Source organism: Cryptotermes secundus, unplaced genomic scaffold, assembly GCF_002891405.2.
Source record: "Cryptotermes secundus unplaced genomic scaffold, Csec_1.0 scaffold88, whole genome shotgun sequence".
Classification (NCBI taxonomy): Eukaryota; Metazoa; Arthropoda; class Insecta; order Blattodea; family Kalotermitidae; genus Cryptotermes; species Cryptotermes secundus.
This window is the reverse complement of record NW_019724585.1, coordinates 16,054-38,896: the sequence shown is the minus strand read 5'-3', so window position 1 is coordinate 38,896 and position 22,843 is coordinate 16,054. Positions and strand designations below refer to the sequence as shown.

The following is a 22,843-nucleotide window of genomic DNA, read 5'->3' as shown; positions in this document are numbered from 1 at the left end:
AGGCAGAAGGCAACGGGAAGCGTGCAGCGCTACGGAAGTCAGAACGCGAGGGGAAGCTTGCAGCGCTACGGAAACCACAATGCAACAGGAAGCGTGCAGCGCTACGGAAGTCAGAATGCAACGGGAAGCGTGCAGCGCTACTGAAGCCAGAACGCGAGGGGAAGCTTGCAGCGCTACGGAAACCACAATGCAACGGGAAGCGTGCAGCTTTACGGAAGTCAGAACGCGAGGGGAAGCTTGCAGCGCTACGGAAACCACAATGCAACAGGAAGCGTGCAGCGCTACGGAAGTCAGAATGCAACGGGAAGCGTGCAGCGCTACGGAAGTCAGAACGCGAGGGGAAGCTTGCAGCGCTACGGAAACCACAATGCAACAGGAAGCGTGCAGCGCTACGGAGGTCAGAACGCGAGGGGAAGCTTGCAGCGCTACGGAAGCCAGAACGCGACGGTAAGAAGGACTGGACCCATATAACTTATATATTGCATTTCTTATATAATCTCATAGCAAAGACGAGACATAATTGAAGGAAAGAACTGCTGATATAGAGATTGTATTTATTTACTTAAATACGTGGTATAATATATTATTGTGGCATGTAGATCCGTTGCTAGGTAAAGACCGCGAAAGAAGCAGGTATACAACAGCCTTCACTGAGTAACGGCTTTCCAAACAAGCAAATTTGCGCAACAACAATTAGAAATAGCTACAGAGAAACGGTGATTTCTGGGCCGCCCGTGCCAATGGGATATAAGGACCCTTAAAAGTGGAGAGTTGGAGCAATGAGTTAGTTGTGAAACAATCGCCAGCCGGGAAGAACGTCAGCACGGGAACGGAGGACATTGTTGAGATCCGTAGCCAGGCAACGACTGGTGAAGACGTAGCAAACTGAGACTTTATGCATGCTGTAGCTGCAGTGATCTTTGGAGTGTGTAACTCAGTGATACTGTCTTAGTTATTAGCAGTTACGTTCTGTAAGTGTTCAATAAATCCGATTACCAATCGAAACACTGTCAATAGTCACTCTAAAATCGTGGCATTATCAAAAGAGACTAGAGCATGTTCTGGATGACCGAGTAATCGGAGTTCCATTCCCGGCATGGGTAAGCGTTGTTTCTCTTCTCCATAGAATCCAGACTGCCTCTGCGTCCTACCCAGCATCCTACGGGATGTTACTGTGAGCTTCTTCCCTGAGCAGGGGCGAGAAACTGACCACTCGCCTCAACTTAGTGCCGAGGTTAAGAATTGAGGAGCTATACCTCCACTCCTCTGTACATTATCTTTGCGTGGAATTTAATTAATTAAGCTCAAGTATAATTTTCTTCTATATATTACCAAATATCATAGTGCAGATTCGTATTCTGGGCGTGGTAACACTGCGACGTTCTTCTTCAGTGCCTCCAGTATACATGACGGAGGTAGGTCTGAAAACATGCCACTGCTATTCCTTCCCTTAACTTCGCAGTAATCCTCTTCTAAAGTCTGTGTAACGCTTGCAGAAAGTGAACAGACAGGAGAGAATAAAACGAAAGTCAATTTATAACGAAAATATTGTTCTATTGTTCTCAAGACACTCACAGTCAAAAACTAAAGCTGATTTAATAAGACCCTCTTATCTGTGATGCACTACGTGCTTTTCAAGTCTTATTTGTAAAGCCATTCCTTTCAGAAATTAGGTTAGGGATAATCAGAGAGAGAGACTGTAATATCCTCCCTCCCTGCAGAGTGACTAATATATCGCGACAGTCTCAACTGATACGCGTTAGTAACATCGCCCAATCCCCGGACAGTAATGCGATGCGCCACTATGCCTAGACCTGTCAACGAAAGAGCCGACACTGATTTTTCCTCACCCTCCTGTCTATCCTTCCCCTTTCCCGCCAGCTGCTACCCCCTTCATATCCTGCAGCATTTTTTTTTGGGGGGGGGGGTCTGACCCTACTCACTGAATATATCAATATATTCGTTGACCCTACTGTAATCACGGATTGTAGAGCAAGGCAATCATTTCCTAAAAGCAATTTCGTTACGTAAAAATACATTTCCGGCAGTGTTTCAGGTGGTGTGGTGCCTCCCATTTTGAGGAAAGAACTGACATCGACCCTATCACTGCGGCTGAACAGTGGAGGCACATACGGCTTGGGACTGCACTTCGAATCCAATTCGAGGCATGACTACTCTAAGCAACAGAACGCACTCCTGAGGTAGATGGATCCAATCCACCCTTTTACTCCATACTTGTAAAAGATCCAATCAAGGTTTTGCTGTTCACTCTTATTATGCACCCTAAAAGAGCATTACCTATCTTGTTGCATGTGTTAGTGACTAAAGACGGAATTCGGACTGGTAAATAGATTTATTGAAATCTAACAGGTCGTAACTACAAGTAATTATTACACTATTGCTGATTTCCACACTACAAATCATTTCACACTAAGTCTTCTGAGACTACTTTCACTAGTCTTTACATGGTAACAGCTCACCAAAATAAATACACGTATTCCTCTACTGTGTCTTCACTAGACGTTTCCTAGTAACGAATCTTAACGATGGAGATTCTTCAGCTTCCGTTGCTCACTGGTTAACGCTCCACAACTGGTCCTTCAACTGACCTCCTGTAGCGTCGATTGTCTTCAAGATAACCCCTCGGCACGGACCCCACAGAAACACTTTCTTCTCTTGTCAAGAATGCGTATTTATTGGCCCGTTACCTAGCAATGGATATATGAAAACCACACAGAAATCCTCTCTTGCGTCACTGATTCTATTGTTGCATGAGGGGCGTTGTTTAGAAGTGTGTCTACATGTAACAATATACCTATAGCTCTTTACTGAATATTAGCACATGCTTCCAACAATGCTGCAATAAAGCATTGTAAGAAGACAATACGAGTAAGACGTGCCCGATTTCAACATTGTCTAGCTTAGTCAAGAGGTCACTTATATTTTTTTTAGGTCGCGCCATAGCTCAAGCGGTTAGTCGCTGGCTTCCAACCGCGGCGGCCCGGGTTCGATCCTGGGTCTGGTCAAGTGGGATTTGTGGTGAACAAAGTGGCGCTGAGGCGGATTTTCTCCGAGTACTTCGGTTTCCCCTGCCAATCTTCATTCCACCAAATTCTCCATCATCATACTCACCCGGGGCAGGCTACAATAGGCCAATCAGTGGCCGCCTTGCCGAGTGGACACAGTTGGACTCCACGCCCCACTAAGCGAATTAAAAAAAAAATAAAATTATATTTTTCTTCATTGCGCTCTTTAGCTGAAAAAGATGAAGATTTTCTTTTCATGTACTATGATCTATTATAATCCAGAATAAGAGCATTCGCAGCCAGATAAATTATGTAGATATACACACCGGGTGTGTGTGAGTTTCGTAAGCCTGTGATCTGCCACTGTCATTACGCAATTTCAGTTGCCACAGCAACGAATGATCAAGATTTTACGCGTTACATGAATATACAGTTATGTACTGAATAACAAACAGGAGACAAATCTTTTTTCCCCTTGTTTCATGTGTGTTCTGTGATTATTGATAATATCTTGAAGCGGTTATGCGAAGTGCTGTGTAATGTAGAGACGATTTACGATTGATTATTTGTTTGTGCTCTTCGTGGGAGATGGCATTAAAATTCTGCATTGACGTATCATGCGATAACATGTAGGACTGTATAGGAATAGGGACAAGGCAGAGGAGTTATATAATAAAGAATTAGATTTTCTGTTCAGCTCTCAGCGGGTGTTAACACTAATTTTAATTAAGCAATTCGTAAATGCCTATATCTTTATACAATTGTAAACTTTTAAGTTCGCTGAGAGGAAATTACATTTGATTACTATCGGGTATGTTCAGAACACCAGTAGTGCTTACTGAATGTAGCAATTTGGAAATTATCCTTCCTTAACTATCGTCACCTTCGTTTTATTGTCCCGAAACCTTAAGACGATGAGAAAATGTACTTTACATATCTTGTGGGTTTAGCTTTTCTCTACAACATTTCTTCGGTACAATTTCGCTCCAATAAATAATTAATCAATTATGCTAGAGATAACCACAGAATTGCATGTGTGTCTTCATGTAAAATTTAAGTAAGTAACTAATTAAGCACTACGTCATGAAGGCTTTTGGGGGAGTGGATGTATATTCACATTTTCTTCACCTCGGAACTAGCTGGAGGTGCATGGTCAGCTTCACGTTACTGCCGCTTTACCTCCGGGGAAAGAGACCCCGGTATCCATTAGATAGGAAGTTGGGTGGACCCCAGAGCCTGTCTGGGCAACATGGAGAAGTGAAAAATCTTGCTCCCACCGGGACTCGAACTCCGATCTCTTTGTCTTCCAGCAATTTCTGTTCGATTTTATACAAAATTGTAATATATGGGAAAAGTTTAGTAACACTTTTCAGTATCAAATTTCATGAAAATGCGTTGAGCTGTTTGGGAGTTATTTCATGAATACAAACGGACAGACTGTCGGAAAGACGTAGTGGTTATGAGGGGCCCCGTAGGGGCGCGAACTTGCCTACAGAGAGAAGTTGATTGTTTCCTTGAATTATAGGTACAGGAGGTGTTCCTCTCTAATATTATAGGCCTATCCTGCTGTATAGTCTGTCCATATACGCTATTTATATTAATTTTTCATTTTCAGAGACTATATAAATTTATTCGTCGATCACAGTGGCTGCGCGGTCTGAGCATGAAATATCTTAGCTCGCTCGGGCGCTGGGATCGTGAGTTCGAATCCAAATCAAGGCATGGATGTTTGTGTGTTTTTATTCTGTGTGTAGGTAGCGGCCTTGTGACGGGCTGATTCCCCGTCCAAGGAGTCCTTCAGACTATATAAAAGAAGGGGTCCGAAGGGATGTAGAGCCATAGAGAGGAAAAAAGAAAAAATATAAATTTACTCAAAGTGGTAACGAATATTTATCTTCCGCATGCTTCATCTCTGAAAATACGAAATACGTACTTTCCGGAAGGGGACATATGCTAGTCCTAATTGATGCTGGTCGAATTTAATTCTGACTCTTTTTGGCCCACCATAGCATGCAATGCAGGCTGAAATCAAATCGAAGGACAAAATGATAGGAAAGCAGATAGAGCTGCAATCTCATTACACGCTTTATTCAATCTGTACTGTAATGATAATTGTGACAGATGAAGAATGGATAGTAACAATAGAAATCGAGCTCGTACACGCAGCATCAGAAGTGATAAATAAATATCCAGGAAAGGCAGGTTTCGGTATATTTGAGAAAGTTTATATAGTGTGAATATTTTACAGTGACAGGTGCAGTGTGGGGAGAATGAACTACATTGATTTGTGAAGACGCGCTATCCCAGATTTGTACGGGGAGAAATGATTCATATTTAAATTTTAATGTCCCATTTCTCTAAGGCGGTTTTGAGAAATATCTTTTGTTTTTAGGAGTAAGATATTTGTTCGCCATTATTATCAGTCAATTCCACAAAAGCTGGTGTAATTTTATTTCTGATTTCTGCAATTTGTTTGTTTCATACACGCAGCAGAAAAATAGTTAAATTGTTGTGATAAAATACAGAGCAGTTCAGTCGAAATAAAACAGTTTTAAGTATGAATAGCCTTTTCATAAAAATATAAATATAGTTGAAGAAAGCAGTCTTCTGAGATGTGGCACCGTGTAGATGCGGTGTTAACCGACTTTTCGGAGGACGTATCGCCTCCATCTTCAGGTTAGAAGGACAAATAAGTAATCGTCAAGCGAAGAGACCGTGAGAACCGGTACAAGCAGACTGCTTGTTTCCCATTCAGAGTAGCTGAAAGCAAGCACATGCTTTGTCACCACTGCTAGTAGCGTCATAACCTGATACTCTTCGCCAAATATAATTAGAGTGATCAAATGAAGGAGGATGCAATGGGCAGGTTATGTAGCACGCACTGGAGAGAAAATGAATGCTTGCAGGTTTTTGGTGGAAGAGCCAGAAGAAAAGAGATCACTAAAGACCTAGACGTAAGTGGAGGATAATATTAAGATGGATTTAATGAAACAGGATGACGGTGGTATAGACAGATTCATCTGGCTCATGATAGGGACCAGCGTAGGGCTCTTATGAATACGGTAATGAACCTTGGAGTTCCATAAAATTGTGGGAAATCCTTCAGTGTTGACATCTTTGAGAAGGGGTGCTCGCCATGGAGTTAGTGAAATTTACGACAGCTTACAAATTCAGTTCTTACAAGTCTCGTTAACCTGTGACCTTGAAATTGATTTACTGCAGATTTTTATATATAGTATCAATTAAATCAAATGTGGCTGGATTAACGGACCGACATGGAAACGAAATAATTAATGTCTAACTGACGAACTGAATGGTGGGCTGACAAACACAAGGGAAGCTATGAAATGATTCAAAGGGAACAAAAGTTTCTTTTGTAGAACATAGAACTTCTGACGGGAAGGCAGAGGTTCGTAATTTTTTCTGAATTCTTGAACGTCTAATTGGTTGCTTTACTATGTTGAGCTGAAAATGTTTCGTTTTCCAAAAGATTATATATTTTCTGTTATATACTTTCATTCACTCATCACTGGTTATACAGCCCTTTGTTGGGCCCTGGCATCTTCTTCAACTTCGTAATCTGTCTTATATAGACTGTATAGCCTGCGCCATACCTCAAGCGGTTAGTCGCTGGTTTCCCACCGCTGCGGCCCGGGTTCGATCCCAGGTCTGGTCAAGTGGGATTTGTGGTGGACAAAGTGGTGCTGGGGCAGGTTTTCTCCGAGTACTTCGATTTCCCCTGCCAATCTTCATTCCACCAATTGCTCCACAATCACCCTCACCTATCATCTTGTACTAGTACAATAGGCCAGAAGTGGCCGCAGTACAAGGGACTTAGTCCCACCCCACTAGCAATAAAAAAAAAAAGGTGACTTTAAATAAGGTGTGAGGATATGAACTGGGTCCGGTTAAGGCTTCCATGAGGGAGGCAGGGGGCATCTTGACCAAATGGATGACTATTAGCTTCTTAAGGAGGACTCTGCTACTTGGATTCGGTTTCTTACATTTTAATATTAACCTCATAATTCAAAAAGATGGAACCTAGGAAACACAATGGTGTTCTCCTATTATGGTTGATAACATAAGCTGCATAAACCCTTTGCCACAGGAAAGTGTGGATTTCGGGAACGGATGAATAATTCGCAAGCCTGTTATTACGTACAACCTCCGTGACCACAGAGACGCGCAGACAAAACATCAGATTTAACACATACGTAATTATGTAAAGCGAAATATTTACGCATCGTGTTTTGGAAAAAATCAAAGGTATTATTGGTCTTAACATAATATGCCTAACCGAACACCGGCATTTTTTCTTTCCAACAAAATTTGTTGCTACGGAAACCGAATGCTTGCACGATTGCTAGAAAAGTCTTCATGCACACTCGGTCACAGAGCATCTATGCGGGCCTTACTCCAGTTGAGAGCCCCCAGATCCGGAGGGAGCCACAAATATTTCGAAAGAGTAAGCAGTAACTGTCAAGTGACAAAGTCTGTCCTCCATCTTGTTTAGATCCAAGTACGTTGTCCTCACCGAGGGTCCGCGTCCTCATGTGGATTAGCACGAGAGTTGCACGTGAGTTCCATCATTGTCCTATTTCGTTGAGTGTGTCTCAGTTATCCAGTTATACATCAACTCAAAGAGAAATTGCGAATGATGCATTTAACACGATATAGAATGAAGTGTTTGTTGCCTGTTATTAAGAAACCGCTGCTTCATTTATGTGAAGACCTGAGGAAAATTATAAAAACTATGTTAGAACGGTGGTTTTCGGCAGAAAATTGAAAGTCTATACCTTTCGAAGGGAAACGCGGTAGCGTAGTTGGTTTAGGCACTATGCTACCAGCCGAAATGTCGCGGGTTCAGTTCACAATAAAGTCACTGGATTTTTTCAATTTACCTAAACCTTCCAGCCGCAATATGATACTGGGGGCGACTCAGACTCTAACAGAAATGAGTACCAGGAATCTTCCTGGGGGTAAAGCGCGGCCGGGGCCTAAGGCTGACAAACTTACCGCCATGTGTGTGCCGATTGTCTAGAGAAAATTCGGGAGCCTCGACGTCTCACAACCCTATGGGTTTTCACGGCCTGTTATAGGGATAGTTTTACCTTCTTACTTCTCGAATGGGAATTAGGAATGACTTTAAGCCGTGATATTCTGTACATCACTGGCAATTCATGATGACGACATTTTCTGCTTGTTTCTTGGTTTATTATATAGTGATTTGTCAACGAAGGACTAAGTCCGCAATTAAATTGACTACGGGCTATGTGGCAGGGATTTGAGTCACATGAGTCACAGTTTGTATCATTGTCTAAGGCCGAGTCTCTTCTGTCAAATGGGCACCGAGAAATCGCAAAGCCCACTCCCATCTTAAGCCGAGAAATTACGAGGGATATCCGGAAAGTAAAGATACAAGTCAAGATCAAATGCAAGGGATTTTTTTTTTCAGAAATGGCAGTGCTGCCCTGTGAGTCAGGAACCGTATGACAGGGCTGAGTTCACCGGTCACAGTCACGGCAACGGTGTGCTCGCAGTGTGTGTTTAAAATAGCCGTGTCAATTCAAAATCCCTCCAGTAATTCGATTTCTTCACGCGAAAGGAGAAACTGTTGCTGAAATTCATCGGCAACTTGTTTCTGTTTACAGCGAAGATGTTATGAACAGGCAAAACGTGGCAAAATGGTGTCGTGAATTTGAAGCGGGAATAAGTGACGTTCATGATGAAATAAGGAGTGGAAGGCCATCCGTTGTCACTGATGAAATCGTCCAAAAAACTGATGAAAACATTCGTGCTGACAGACATTTAACTATCGATGAACTTCATCAACGATGTCCAGAAGTGTCAAGAACTGTTCTCCATGTCTAAAAGAGCAGGTGAGAGATTTCTACGACGCTGGAATAAAAAAAAACTCGTTCCCAGGCTCACTAAGTGCATTTCGATCCTTGACGACTACGTTGAAAAAAAATAAAGCTGCGCTGTAAAATTGCTACAAGTGAATAAAAAGAAGAGAATGCTTTACAAATATTTTCTGGACTTTGTATCTTTACTTTCCGGATAAAATTCGTATATATATATACACACACACACACACACATATATATATATATGTGTGTGTGTGTGTGTGTGTTACTCTCCATGTCTGGATGTTACAGGGTGCTTGTGAATGCATGCTGTTATGAAGACAATATCCCAGAATTTATCCACTCATGACATAAATACACGTATCTCCGTCAGACGTGGCTTCTGGACAGAAATCGACGTCTTCAATATGAAAGAAAAGCAATCATCAAGCCTTTGCTAGGTTTTATGCAATGGATTCAGCGTCTGTACCAACCAGTTAATAACTCATCTGTCAATTATAAAAGCGCTTGATTTTAACAGGATGTTATTGGTACTCAATCCATAGATAATGTATGCATGGGTTTCATATGAAGTCCGAGCCTTTGAAGTGAGCCCTTTTAGAGAGAACTTCACATTCAGCGGCTTCATTGGCGTCATTGTCCATTAGATACATATTGATATGTAACTGGAAGTGCAAGGAAAACTAAGCAACATTACGGCCACAGTCACTTAATGGTGTGTGTGTTTCTATTAATAATGGCAAGGGGCTGGAGAATCCTGTTCGCCACACTAATAGAGACACTACGCGTAATGCAGAAGGGAGAACTAGAAACAGAGAAAGAGAGAGCTACAGAGAGATGGGAGCATTGACTGTTGTATCTCGGCACTGAGGAGCTCTGACCACACTGCAACCTAGCAGTAAAATCAAGGTCAGTATGTATTTGAACGCACACAGAGCAATTGTAACATGTTTAAATTCTGAGAGCATCATAAAATAAGTCATAAATGAATATGCATCATTTGGAATGCAGAAGAATTGCTGCAACTTTACAAGGAAACTCTTCATGCAGTGCTCTGCTGGACCAACATATAGCCCGGTAGGTAGGTACGAACGTTTCGAAGGACATTGGCTAGTGTTTCAGTCCACCATTCTGAAGATGGAGGTAGTTTGTTCCTCAGAAATGCTGGTACCCATTTACGATATCGTAACCTAGAAGACCGCAATACGGATTTTCAGGGCCGTGAAAACCTCAAATATTATATAAGGAATCCGTTATCGTGCCTGTCTTGTGAAAGGGCAATTAAATTAATGGTATTAATATTTTGGCACTCGGTAAGAAGGGTATAAGTAAAATATCATTATGAAAATTTGTATCTTATGGGATATAACGTCGTGTAGTCCGTTAAAAGTTAATCGACGTTTCGGAGGAACACTTCGCCTCCATATTCTGGGGCGAGGAATGAATCAAGCAAGAAGCTAGCTGAATACACGGCTTTATGTCAAAGAAGACAGAACTCTTCATATCAACCTCTGTGAGAACCTCAGATTCTGAGGTGTATATATTTAGTTTTGTATTAGGATGTTTTAATGTTTCCATTCTTTAAAGGAAGAAAAGAGGCTGAAGGTGCTTGAGACCTAGATGTTGAGGACAGAGAGAGAAGTAAAATGAAGAAAATGTCATATCCTGGTTTGTTACCACCTTTAATTTCCAGCAAATAATAAAATTGTGATCAAATCAAGAAGGAATAGGTGGGTGAGAGGTGTAGCACAGTGGGGAAGTAAGAAATGCACAGTTCTTCAAAATGCTGGTCGGAAAACTTTTGAGCAAGAGATTACCTTGGAGACCAGAGCGTAGCTGAATAATAATTAAAAAGGCTCAAGAAGATGGTGTGGTGATAAGGACTGGATTTGAATGGTTCAAAACATGGTGCAATGAAGGCCGTTTGCTGGCTTCCCACCCCGGCGGCCCGGGTTGGAGACCGGGTATGGTCATGTGGGATTAGTAGTGGACAAAGTGGCGTTTGGGGCAGGTTTTCTCGNTCAGAGACCATCTTCAGCCCCCGTCAAAAGAAATAATAAGAGGGGTGACACGAACCAGCTTGATTTATGAATTCCAATAGAATCTTAACAAACTAAATATAAATATTTTAAAGTATTGGAACAGCCGCTGTAGTTGTGAAGACTTTAGATTTTACACCCAATTGTGTATTGTTTATATTGTATGTATATATTTTAACTTTTAGAATATGTACTGTAATAGTGGTTTCTAACTGTATTCATGTAAAACGTGTCCCTCTGAAGATGGTCTCTGAAGACCGAAACGTGTAAGGGCATGAATAATTGAAATAAGAAAACCTTAACCAGTCACACCGGACGGAACTATTTAACTTTTTCACAATATTAGTGTGACGGACTAGAATGAAACAAACAAATGAAGATTTCTTTGTCAGCCGAGCAATGGATATCATGTCGTTTTATATTCTACAAAATCCTACACAAAAGTAGCCTGGGAAACATTACACACTTCTGTCTACAAGGTCTCTTACATGATTTTGCGATTCTAATTTAATGACCCCGGTATCATTCTTTCCTCACAACTTTGTTCATCCGCCATGCTATTAGTACTGGCTGCAGTAGAAGAAAATGTATGCAGGTGAGAAGGCCTCCATTTGTATGTCATTCATGTTAAATGTCGCGAAAATCGGTTTAGTAGTTCAAAAGTTTAAAGGGGACGCAGTGAAGGGATGGATACCTCATTAAGTGCACTTTGTTCCTTATGCGCAGGAAGGAAAATAAAAGCAGAGTGGAAACAGAACTTCCTGCAGAGCGCTTGCTCTATCCAGCTTCTGTTTGCGCGGTAACGCGTGTGGCTTCATCGAACTGCCACCATGCTGTTATTCTACTGGGATGCACGTCCAGGGAGACTCTGTGCACACATCATTGCAGAAATTCGTGGTGAGAGAGAGAGAAGAGGAAAAAACAAGAAAAATAGAAGTAGAAAAAATAAGATATGAGAAACAAAACGAAAGGAAAGAAGAAGACAGGAAGAACCAGAATTCAATAGCTACTTTCCTTTGATACGACAGGGCTCGAATAGAAAATGACGCGTCCGATAATTATTCTGTCGTCGATTGTGTATTCGTTGTATGGTAACGTTTTTACTGAGCCGTTACCTAGCAACGACAGAGGTACAGGCATACAGATTGATGGGAGGGACATATGAAGCACTCCTATGAGATAGTCTCAGGTGCTATGATATATATGCCATGTTTCAAAAAGATTGGTTCAGGCATTCAAAAGTTAATAAGGGGATTCACAGACACACAGAAAACGTGGTGATCTCACAAGTACAATTTTATTTTATCAAAGTAAGGAAAGTAGGATAAAATTGAAAAGCGGTTAGATATCACGAATTATAGATTTTCAAATGGTGGAGCTATACTTCCACTCCCCCACAGGACTTAATGTGTGGTGCTTAATTAATTAAGCCCAAGGATAACTTTACAGTTTAATTTTACTAAAGTGGCTGGCTGTAGATGTAGAATCTTTGAAAACATAATTAACTCCATGGGGCTGAGCCGTTCTTGAGAACCCGCCACTTACGTAATTAAAAAAAAAATCTCAAAATTTTATGGAACCCGAAATTTCATTACCGTGTTCACAATAGCCCCCCACTGATCCCTATCTTGGGCCAGATCAATCCAGTCCATACCACCCCATCCTATCTAATATTCGTTTTAATATTACCCTCTCACCTACGTCTAGGTCTTCGTAGAGATCTCTTTCGATCTGGTTTTCCCACCAAAATTCTATATACATTCCTCTTATCCCCTATTCGTGCCCCATGCGCTTTTGAATTATACGCATTTTAATAGCATGGGAAATCACATTAAAAGAAGCTGACAGCGTGAATTTATTTGGGTTCATACAGCACCTTAACGACGCTCTTGGGGGCTCTGACGTGGCGTATGGTTTTCTCTCCACCTACGCGATTACACCTCAAAATCATATACCCATATATTCCCTCATTACGCCCATCTCTGACACCAAGTACATAAGAAAGGTGTTTCTTTTCTGCCAGCTACTGAATGCAAAATTGAGAACGGAAAGTGTCAGAACTGCCAAGTCAAATGGTGGGAATTACTGATCAATATCCCCAAAGTCATCTTCGTAGGATCGTTTACACATGTTATTGCCATGGCTTAAAACTACTGACAAAAGTCAACATTATTCGAGTTGCCTGAAGGAAGAAAGGTCCCCGGGGACTGGGGACCCTCACACGTCTCACAACCCTATGGGTCTTCACGGCCTGGTACAGGGATAGGACTACTTTACTTTTTTTACCTTGGTCTGACACATCATCGTTACGTTAGGTTTCTGCTCGTGTTTGAAAGGCAGAAGGGAACTGCAATTTATTTTCTTATCTCATTTTTGACCCGAAATTGGATAGCGCAATCGGTATAGCAGAAATATCTTCAAGTATTTTCTTTAGTATATAAATAAGAGAAACAGAAAAATTGAGTATATTAGTCAGAAATTATTTTATATCACGTAATAATTTGCTGTAGGCTGAGATGTGTTTCGCTCTCAATGCGATCATTTTCAAGTTGAACTACAGTGTCTGTTCAACGGTCTTCATCTAGAACAGGTTATGATGTACAACCTGCAGACAGAGATAATACCTGTAGCGAAGATTTAGGACTAGGCGACCGCAATTCGATTCCATGTAGATGAAGGACTTCCATTTAACTGCTCAAGTTACAAGCCTAGAATTTTTTGGAGGAATTTCGTTAAATATTACATTTAATAATACATTAAATTAAAGATGTTGCACTAGTTAATTAATTAAGCACAACGCCATAAACACAAATTGATGAGTGGAGGTACAGCTCCATCATTCTTGACCTCGGCACTATATGGAGGTAAGTGGTCAGCTTCACTGGTCAATTTATCCCAGGGGAAAGAGCCCCCCGTACCCATTAGATAGGAGGCTGGCTGGGCCCTATATCTGATCTGGACGCTTATGGAGGAGAGAAAATTCTCTTACTCCTATCGGGAAATGAACCCCGGCCTTCCAGCCGGTAGTCCTTTGTTATACCGAAGAAGCTATCACGGCATTTGTGAATTCTATGCAAAATTGTCTGTCGCTTTCAATTTCCACTTAAATTACACATGTTTAACGACAATCTTACATGAAGATCTGCATGCGGTTTTTCGCGTACGTGGCTATGCATTCGTCGAAGAGGAAATACATGTACCTGGAACCGAAACTTTAGAGAAAAATAAATACAAATCGGGTGTCCGACATTTTTTCTCCGCAAGTCTCACAGTATTTGCGATTATTAAAAGAAAGAGATATCACTGATATATTTTTGATTTCTAAATTAAAAATCAACCATTTCCTCCGGTTCACAATCGTGTTTAAAGGAAAGAATCAAAGGGAAGGTTGCGTTGAAATCGATGTTTGGACCTTCTCTTTTAGTTGTCTATTACAGTACGATTTTGATACACTTAACACACATTTAATTTATATGAGTGTATGGACGATCTGTGCACGAGGCACAAAGAACTCTCGTGGGAACTCAAGTTGACTTCCAACGGACTACACCGCTTTATATCCCAGAAGACAGAACTCTTCAAAACCATTGCTGCGATGATCTCAAATTTTACATCTATGTTTACGAATTACCCCTTTCCAATATTTTTTTATTTTGGGTGGGGAGGGGAATAACCTAAATTACAAGAAGTTCTGGGAAGAAATGTTAATTTGTTTTCCTTTCATATGACAGAAATTATAAAAGCAGGAAAACTTGCGGCTTTCAGGAATTAGGGGAAGGAAGTAGACAGACAGCCACATACAGCAAGGTGATCTCATAAACCTCCTTTTATTTTTTCAAAGTAAGAAAAGTAGTCTAACAAATATTTGAGAACGAAATACGCCGAAAATCTAGCAAGTCTATCAGGTCTACGACAGACTGGTCACGCTGCTAAGATGTGGTAACAAAGAATTTGAGAATGTTTGTGGGGAAGCCTCTTGGAAAATACGTGTACCTACTAGTAAGGCCACAAGGGAAGCAGGGGATGAAATAAAATAGATTTTGGAAAGATAGGTTGGATGCGAAAGCCACAAGGAAAGAGACAACTAGGAAGACTTAGACATAGTTGGGAAGATGATATTAAAATGGATCTTGGCGGAAAAGGATGAGGTAATATGGACTAGCTTAATCTGGCTTACGATAGGAACTGATGGTGGGCTTTTGTGAACATGATAATAAACCTTCAGGTTCTATAAGATATTAGGTAATTCTTGAGTTTCTGAGCAACTGGTGGTTTAAACTGCCACTTACTGAAGACATAAATAGGTTCAAAGTAAAAGTGAAGTTCCCGTATTGAGCGCTGTGTCACAAAGAGCGTGGGGGGGGGGAGACAGAAGTGTGCATTCTTAACTTAAAAAGTAGACTGAGGCGAAGAGTCACATTGACTCTCCGGCCTTTTTACCCCCAGCGAAGGGACTACTTTCTATCCATCGGAAAAGAGGATGAAAGGACCTCAAAACTAGGCTCTTCACGTAATCATTCATCCCTGCCCATAACAAGAAATGAACCCCGGGTTTAGGGAATAATCAGTCACTTCATGTACTGAACTACATATGGAAAATATTTAATGATCTGTAAGCAAAATTTTATGTAGAAAAAAAAACACTTTTTTTTTGTAGCTCTGTTTCGTTTTGGTTGTGTACGTTTACTTGTACGTTTCTTAGCGACCAATAGTATTCCGGCGTACACCTCGTATGTACAATTTCCAGGGTCTGAAATGAAGTCCCTAATTTAAAATGCGAGAATGTGATACTCTCAGAGCTATGGCACACCTTTTGCAGTGGAGTTAGGTGCGTACAGAACAGTGGCGGATTAACAAAGGAAAACTGAACAAATTCGGAGGCACGCTCGCGTAGGGTTCCCTTTACCCACCTTGAGTTTCACATGAAGTAATATCGGACGGATATGTGCACATTCAACGTGCTGCTAATTGCAATAGGCGGTGAGTTACAAACCCAGTGGCCCATCAACCTACACCTATCCTCATTCACTTCCAATTTCGATCTTAGTGATTGTCTTTCGGGAGATTCTGGATTCTAATATCTCATCGAAAGCGAAATATTCTGTCCAAATATTTTCATGAGTTTTCTCGGTACCACCATGGAAATACTAGAATAATACTCTAAAATGGTCCATGCCCGTTTTCTTAAATGTCCATCCCAGTATTAACATGACCATCCTCAGTTCGACGCTACACACCGAGAAAGTTGGTGTAGCGGGAACACTTTAGATTTGTACTGAGAAGATGCTTGGTTCGAATCTCGGCTAGAACATCGGCTATTCTGCCTTAAGTTTACTGGGTGCTTCCTCAGTGCCTACAGGCAAATTCCGGTATGGTACCTGGATTTGGCTACTGTAGGTTCCTTTCAGTGTCCATCCAATTTATTTTTCATTAATTATGCTACCGTTCGGCGCTACATAATCTAGATAATAAGGGCAGAGAAAAATTATAATAATAAATAAACCATTCGAATCTACTTAATCAAGTCGATATAAATGCATAAATAGCGCAAACCCAGTCAATCTATGATGGCCGACCAACGCACAACAGAAATCCCGCCCCAGCAAGAGCACTCAAGACAGCAACAACCAGCGAACCAAGCAAAACCAAAGGCAACCACGTGGAACCAACATGACTAAAATAACCAGAGGCAGCTACAATAGCAGTAAAGAAATTGTATCGCAGTGACCAGCAGAATCCTTAACCATAACCTGTACACCTGAAGATGGCCAGTTAGGCCGAAACCTTGTAGTGTCCAATAAATAAATACGAAGAAAGAATAGTGAAAGACGTTGCACTTAGACGGCACAAAACTCCTAAGCCAATTTAATTGTTTACAATCTTCACACAAATTTTCAACGATACTCAGCAGTTGATTAAATATCTTCAAATAAGATAATATAAAAATAAGTGGTTGCCCTGTATTGCCAGTTGAGCAGCGTTACATATGTCCATGTGTTCTGTAAGCACACAAAACTATTACGTAATAAAGTGTCACATGCCTCCCACCTGCCTATTCTGGATGCTGGTTGGTGCCACCCACCGGTTACAGCGTTCAGCAGTCGACTGATAGACCGACGCTTTACGTCGAGCGAGGCGTCACGACCACCACACCTCAGTTCTGCCATCTACACCCCCATGGCTAGGCGATTCATAAGCCTGCTCAAGAAGCCACGTCATAAAAAGCGAAATATCACATTTTTATTCGGAAAATACACTTGATTGCCTCCTGCAGAAGTAGGGGCATAATACGTGTTACATACCAGAATTCAAGTGTGAACCAAATGCCAACCGTTTCACTGTTCTGAAGTGCGTTAACATCGCGCGTTGCAGTCCACTTAAAATAATATAAATAATTACTTAAAACCCATTAAAATTTTCTATTAAATTTTTTGTAAAATCCTATTCCACCTCATAAGAGGTACTTGTTTACAGTTATGTGTTTATTCAGAAAGTTTGTTTCAGCAGTTTGTGTTCCTGTTCATTTGCCCGTTGTTTTGCTACGTCTGCAATGTGCCTTATCCTTTTCGGTTGTTCCCTCTAGCAGCGTGTGTTACTGTCTTCAATAGCGAAGAAAAATTTTAATGGATTTTAAGTGGACTGCAACGCGCGATGTTAACGCACTTCAGAACAGTGTAACAGTTTGGAGGCATTAAAACACCTGAAGATGGCCATCTATGGCCAAAATATATTGTGTTGATTGTTAAATGGTGAATAAGACAATTTATAGACGGACTGTGAATACATAGACGTTTGATATAGTGAAGTATTAACCCCATGAAAGTGTATAACGGTCCTTAACGATAGGTACTGTATAAACCGTATGAAAATATACATCGGTGCATAAGATTTAGTAACATATGTCTCAGAGAAACTCATAACTTTGGTTGAAACATCTTTCAACAGAATGTAAGTTTAAAAAAGTGCAAAGCATATAATGGTGATGTAAGTTTTGAGGTTTTCACGGCGATGACAATGAAGAAAGTCGTCTTCTGGGTTTAGGCACCGTGCCTAAACCCAGGAGACGACTTTCTTCAAATAATGCTGAGTTTACGCAATATATATATAATACTATTTCTTTTTCAACAGTAGATTTTTAGTCTACTTTCTTAAGTAGGCTTATGTGATCTCCTTCACGTCTGTGTCTCTGTATATCCCCGCCCCCCATACACTTTTGAATTCCTGAACCAGTCTTTATGAAACTTGATATGTATATCTTGACATCTGAGACCATCTCAACGACGTACTTCATAAATCCCGCCCATCAGTCTGTGTCCTGTATGTGTATGTCGCTGATATTTTCAATTTCCAAAACCCTAAGTTCATCCACTCCTTCGCTGTGGCAGTCATCACAGGCATGTCGGGATAATTTTGAACATTTTCCCAAGGTCCTGCAGGAAAGACTGAGGGGAAAGTACAGAAATTCTTTTCTAAATACAAAACCGCTCTTCCTACTGATCCAAAACATAAGTATACTTCATACTACAGAAAACCTCCGCATGTATAAGGCTTCACACCAAGCTTCACACACCTGACATTCCTCTGAGGGCTATAGTGAGTTCTATTTGTTCCCACTGCTAGGCCCTGGTTGGTTTTCTCCATAAGATATCGAGTCACCTTGCCGGAAAGTCGGAATCCTTCGTAAAGAGTTCGGGTCACTTCATACAGCTGTTTAAGTCTGTAAACCTTCAATCTCGTGATACTCTCGTTAGCTTTGATGTTGTCAGTCTTTTCTCTAACGTACCAGTCGTCGAAGCCCTAAAAGTCCTGAGAAATAAGCCCCATAACGATGCCACATCGGCGGAACTGTCTCTCTTGCAAGTCAACGCCATCATGGAACTGCTAGAAGTTTGTTTAGGGTGGATAATAAGTTCTTCCAACAGAAAGTGACATGGCTATGGGAAGCTGTTTATCACCTATCGTTAGCAACATCCACATGGTGCAGTCTGAGAACTGGCTCTGGAACGCACAACAGAAGCCATCGCTGTGGTTCCGGTATATGAATGACAATTTTGTGGTCTGGTCGGCGCATTAGGCTGTACAGCCTCACCGTCATTTCTGAGATGATAGTCTAGAAAATGTAGAAGCCTCAACGTCTCACAGCCTTATGGGCCTCCACGGCCCGTTACAGGGATAGCTTTACCTTCACACACACACACACAAACACGCGTATATATATAGTGATCCTGTCTTTTGTAGTATGTCTACATACCACCTCTGATTTAACTTGTTTGTATCTTGTTCTCTTTATCGTATTTCTTCAGTTGGTATTTTATGTCGTAGAATTAATTTCATTGGCGATCTGAAAGAAGTATTTGTCGTCATATCTCAGTACTCAATTTTCACTACCAGACATAAAATCGGCCTGGGTTTCCTGTACTTAAACCTTTCAATGTTGTTACCTATGTCCGCTTCCCTGGACATTTCTTTCCTTCAAGGGATGTTTTACTCATCCTTTGTGAAATGTGGAGCTGAAGGAGGTTCCGAATTTGTCTTGCACACGCACGCACGCACCACACCGACACGCTTAGCTTAATATCGTGTCTTGCGCTGGAAAGAAGTGACGTTAGACACGTGCCTCACGTTATATCCCCCATTACATATGTCTTACACTACGCTGCGTTGTATCACGTCATACCCTTTCTCAAAATCACAGTGACTTGTAATTATATGCTTTGGTTTGGAAAATCTGAAGCTAGAATTAGCAAGCATCGGGAGTGTGTACATATGTGAACGGCTAAGTTAGCACGGCGAATGACAGTGAACATCTATCAACAAGAAACATTAGTCTAACTTCCATCCTTAGTCCAATAAGAAAACGGCCTCAAGTTGATCAGCATGTCCTTTGCAATATCATCTCCAGTGAAGTTCTTCTGTATTACAAGAAACTGATAGAAAACCTGAAGGAAATAAACCACTTGGATGATCTGGGTGCAGAAAGGATGATAATATTGAAATTCACCTTAAACAATTAGGGTGTCGGGGCTAGATTCATTTGGCTCAGGTTATGGATCAATGACGCCACTTTTGTAAACACGATCAAGAAGCTCTGGTTTCCAATAAACGCCTGGAATTTAGTGAGTAGTTCAGTATCCATTAGCTTCTCAAGACTGACTCTGCTCTGTGGAGTTAATTTGTTAATACTTATTATTTTGAAGTCATGTCGTTAGTTAAATACAAGTTGCATGACTGCAAACAGACCATCACTTCTCGTTTATTTCTCAATGCTGTGACCACGAAAGGAAATACTACAGTTGCTATTGTTCTGACTTTTTAACTGACTTTGTGAATCTTATTTAAACAAGTTTTCCTATTCAAAACTTGTAACAGAGGACGGAGAAAGTCAGTTACAGGAAGAGGGACCTTGTACTGTAATTTATACGCTTCACGAAATATAAGCAGGGAGATCAATTCAAGAAGAATGAGATATGAGATAAGCAGACCATGTACTACTCACTGGGGAGGTGAGAGATTCGTGCAAAATTTAGTCAGAACACTTGAAGTTACGAATTTTACTTAGGAGGAATACACTAGTTGAGAGATATCTGAGCTAAATTAAATAGAGTGTAAGGTTGTGGAATGAATTCATCTGGCTCAGGACAAAGTCCAGTTTAGGAACTAATGGGAAAAATGCTACAAAAGTTGTAAAACATATTATGTCTATTCAAGATTCCTGCCCACTTATTTTAATTTGGAGCTGTGTGCCAGAGTGCTGCAGCTCTTTACTTTTGGGGCTATATCCATGCCTGTTTCTGACTCTGATATTTTATGTTCAGGGGTTGCAACATTGAAGTTATGAACAAGCATGACAGTCATTTTTATCATTTACATGAGATTTGTTAATACAGGGATAATTATTTATTTCAGAGAATTCAAACCATCAAATGTCACTCCTGTTTATTTGCAACCTCATCAAGAGAAGACTAATGTCAGATAGCAGAAAGTAACAGCATTTAGAAGATTCTTGAATCCCACATTGCCGTGAAGATGAGCCATCTGTGACACAGAGATCTTAATTGAAGACAGGATATTATTTTAACACTTTACCATCTTGCCTGTGCCAATTCGTTATGAGAAACTGTAATGAACTGTTCTTCTTAAGATGCCAAAACTGTGTGCTGATTTCTGCTCTCCGTGATGTGTTACAATAAAAGGGATGTGTACATTGTGAATGTGTACCAGAATGAAAATATTATTGTAGATCCATAGAAAGAAGCAGGTATACCATGTGAGTTGGAGTTACAAATTTACAATTACAGTAAATTCCTGTTTGTCTAGTATCCAGGCATCCAGGATTTTCATTCAGCTGGCAAACATTTCTTAGAAAATTATAAAGTCATTAAAAAAAATATGAGTGTATTTTCACTCACTATACAATAGTCCTCCCAGCTTCCACTAGCAGCACTACCCATTATGCTGATGCCATTTCAGCAGAGGCTAGTTGAATTTGTTATCTTGTGAATTCAAAATCTTTCACCTGTCAATGTGCAGTATTCTATGGGAATAGTACATGCAAGAATGTGATATTTTGATTATTAATTAGGTTTCTGCAAGAACTTTTCTCATGAAAACAGCAGATTCATGTAACTGGCAGACCCCATTCTCTATACATGGCAAGTAATTGTGGTTTACTGTACTAATTAATAGGATAAATTCATCTTCAATATAAATGACAACATAAATCAAGATCTTGTAATTTCATTTTTAGTGCCAAATTTACACCTGTTGAACCATTCATAAGTTTCTTAGCAAATATGTTAAGAAACCACTGATCACTCATGTGGCTGTGTGGAAACAGCTCTATTTAAATCAGTAGTGTACTGAGACATATCAAAAAAGTGGTATGTCACAAACAATCATGGAAAAAATTCTTAGTGAACCATTAATGAATTGTGTGCCTGTGTATAAACAGCTCCATTTACATCAGTGGTTCACTAAGATGTGGCACAAAAGTGGCACAACACAAATTAACATGGAAAAAGACATTTAGCCTTTTGTACCGTGTTGAGGTAAGCTATTCTTAATTCCCTGGCTGCATTACTGTAGTTGAAAGAGGCATCTCTTAAGAATTTGTAAGATTTGTAATTCTTTGTTAAATTGGTAAATTCTCTGAAGCTCTTATTACAGCAGAAAGTGGCTTATCTTCCTCTTTGTTCTGTAATACATGAGTGTGAACAAATTTGTTCACACTCATGTCAAATTCATTTGGAAAATGAAATGGATACTGACAGACACTGAACCATATCGGCGACTTTGAGTATTGTTGTTTGCTACAGAAGGAATGTTACTGTAAAACTGCTGAAAAATCCTATAATTTTGTCCTTCTCAAACTGTTTCGTGTTGTAACACAAATGGATATTGCTTTATTCACCAGGATAAAATGCAGGAAAATCTGCCATTTTATGTTTTCTGCAGTTTTGTAAAATATGAATATACAGCTGCTTCAGCAGTAGGATTTTTCAGAAAAATAATTTTATTTTCATATTGAATAATACCACAACATATTAAGGACATATTGAGTGACACTAAGAGTTTTGAGGTACAAATAAAACAATTTTTATACTTACATTCTTTTTATTCTTTACAGGAATATTTTGGTTATAAATCTTTTTAAGGTGCGACTAGTTGTCTTGCTTTACAATTAAAAGAAGACAAGGTTGACAGTCTGTGTTATGATTTTTAGATGCTTATTTTAGATATACACAATTCTTATATTACTGTATACCAGTCTTTATTTCAATTTATTATATAATTAATATATGTTATACAAACTCATTAATGACATTATGTTTTAACTACTGAATTTTTAATTAATAGACTTGCATAAAACTGTACAAATTGTATAAGGTTTGCCATTACTTTTACTACTAAA

The 22,843-nt window shown here is 40.2% G+C and overlaps 2 protein-coding genes across 4 annotated transcripts in view; one reads left to right on the top strand and one right to left on the bottom strand.

The window, feature by feature from the left end:
• Positions 1–17,033, bottom strand: part of LOC111862289 (calcitonin gene-related peptide type 1 receptor) — a 113,377-nt gene extending 96,344 nt beyond the window's left edge. Inside the window, exon 1 of the mRNA XM_023847556.2 lies at positions 16,981–17,033. The gene's annotated coding sequence lies outside the window, so the exon portion shown is untranslated. The remainder of the gene's footprint in view (positions 1–16,980) is intronic.
• The window catches only part of LOC111862290, a 26,223-nt gene extending 5,302 nt beyond the window's left edge, over positions 1–20,921 (top strand). The window contains exons 1-3 of one of the 3 annotated variants that reach the window (XM_033750611.1): positions 317–447; positions 2,049–2,201; positions 20,839–20,921. In XM_033750611.1, the coding sequence (XP_033606502.1) occupies positions 368–447; positions 2,049–2,201; positions 20,839–20,908 (303 nt within the window). In that variant the 5' untranslated portion in view covers positions 317–367 and the 3' untranslated portion in view covers positions 20,909–20,921. Of the gene's footprint in view, positions 1–316; positions 448–2,048; positions 2,206–20,838 lie in introns of those variants that run through there. The other 2 variants (XM_033750612.1, XR_004512784.1) reach the window with 2 other exon arrangements.
• Positions 20,922–22,843: the final 1,922 nt, after the last annotated feature.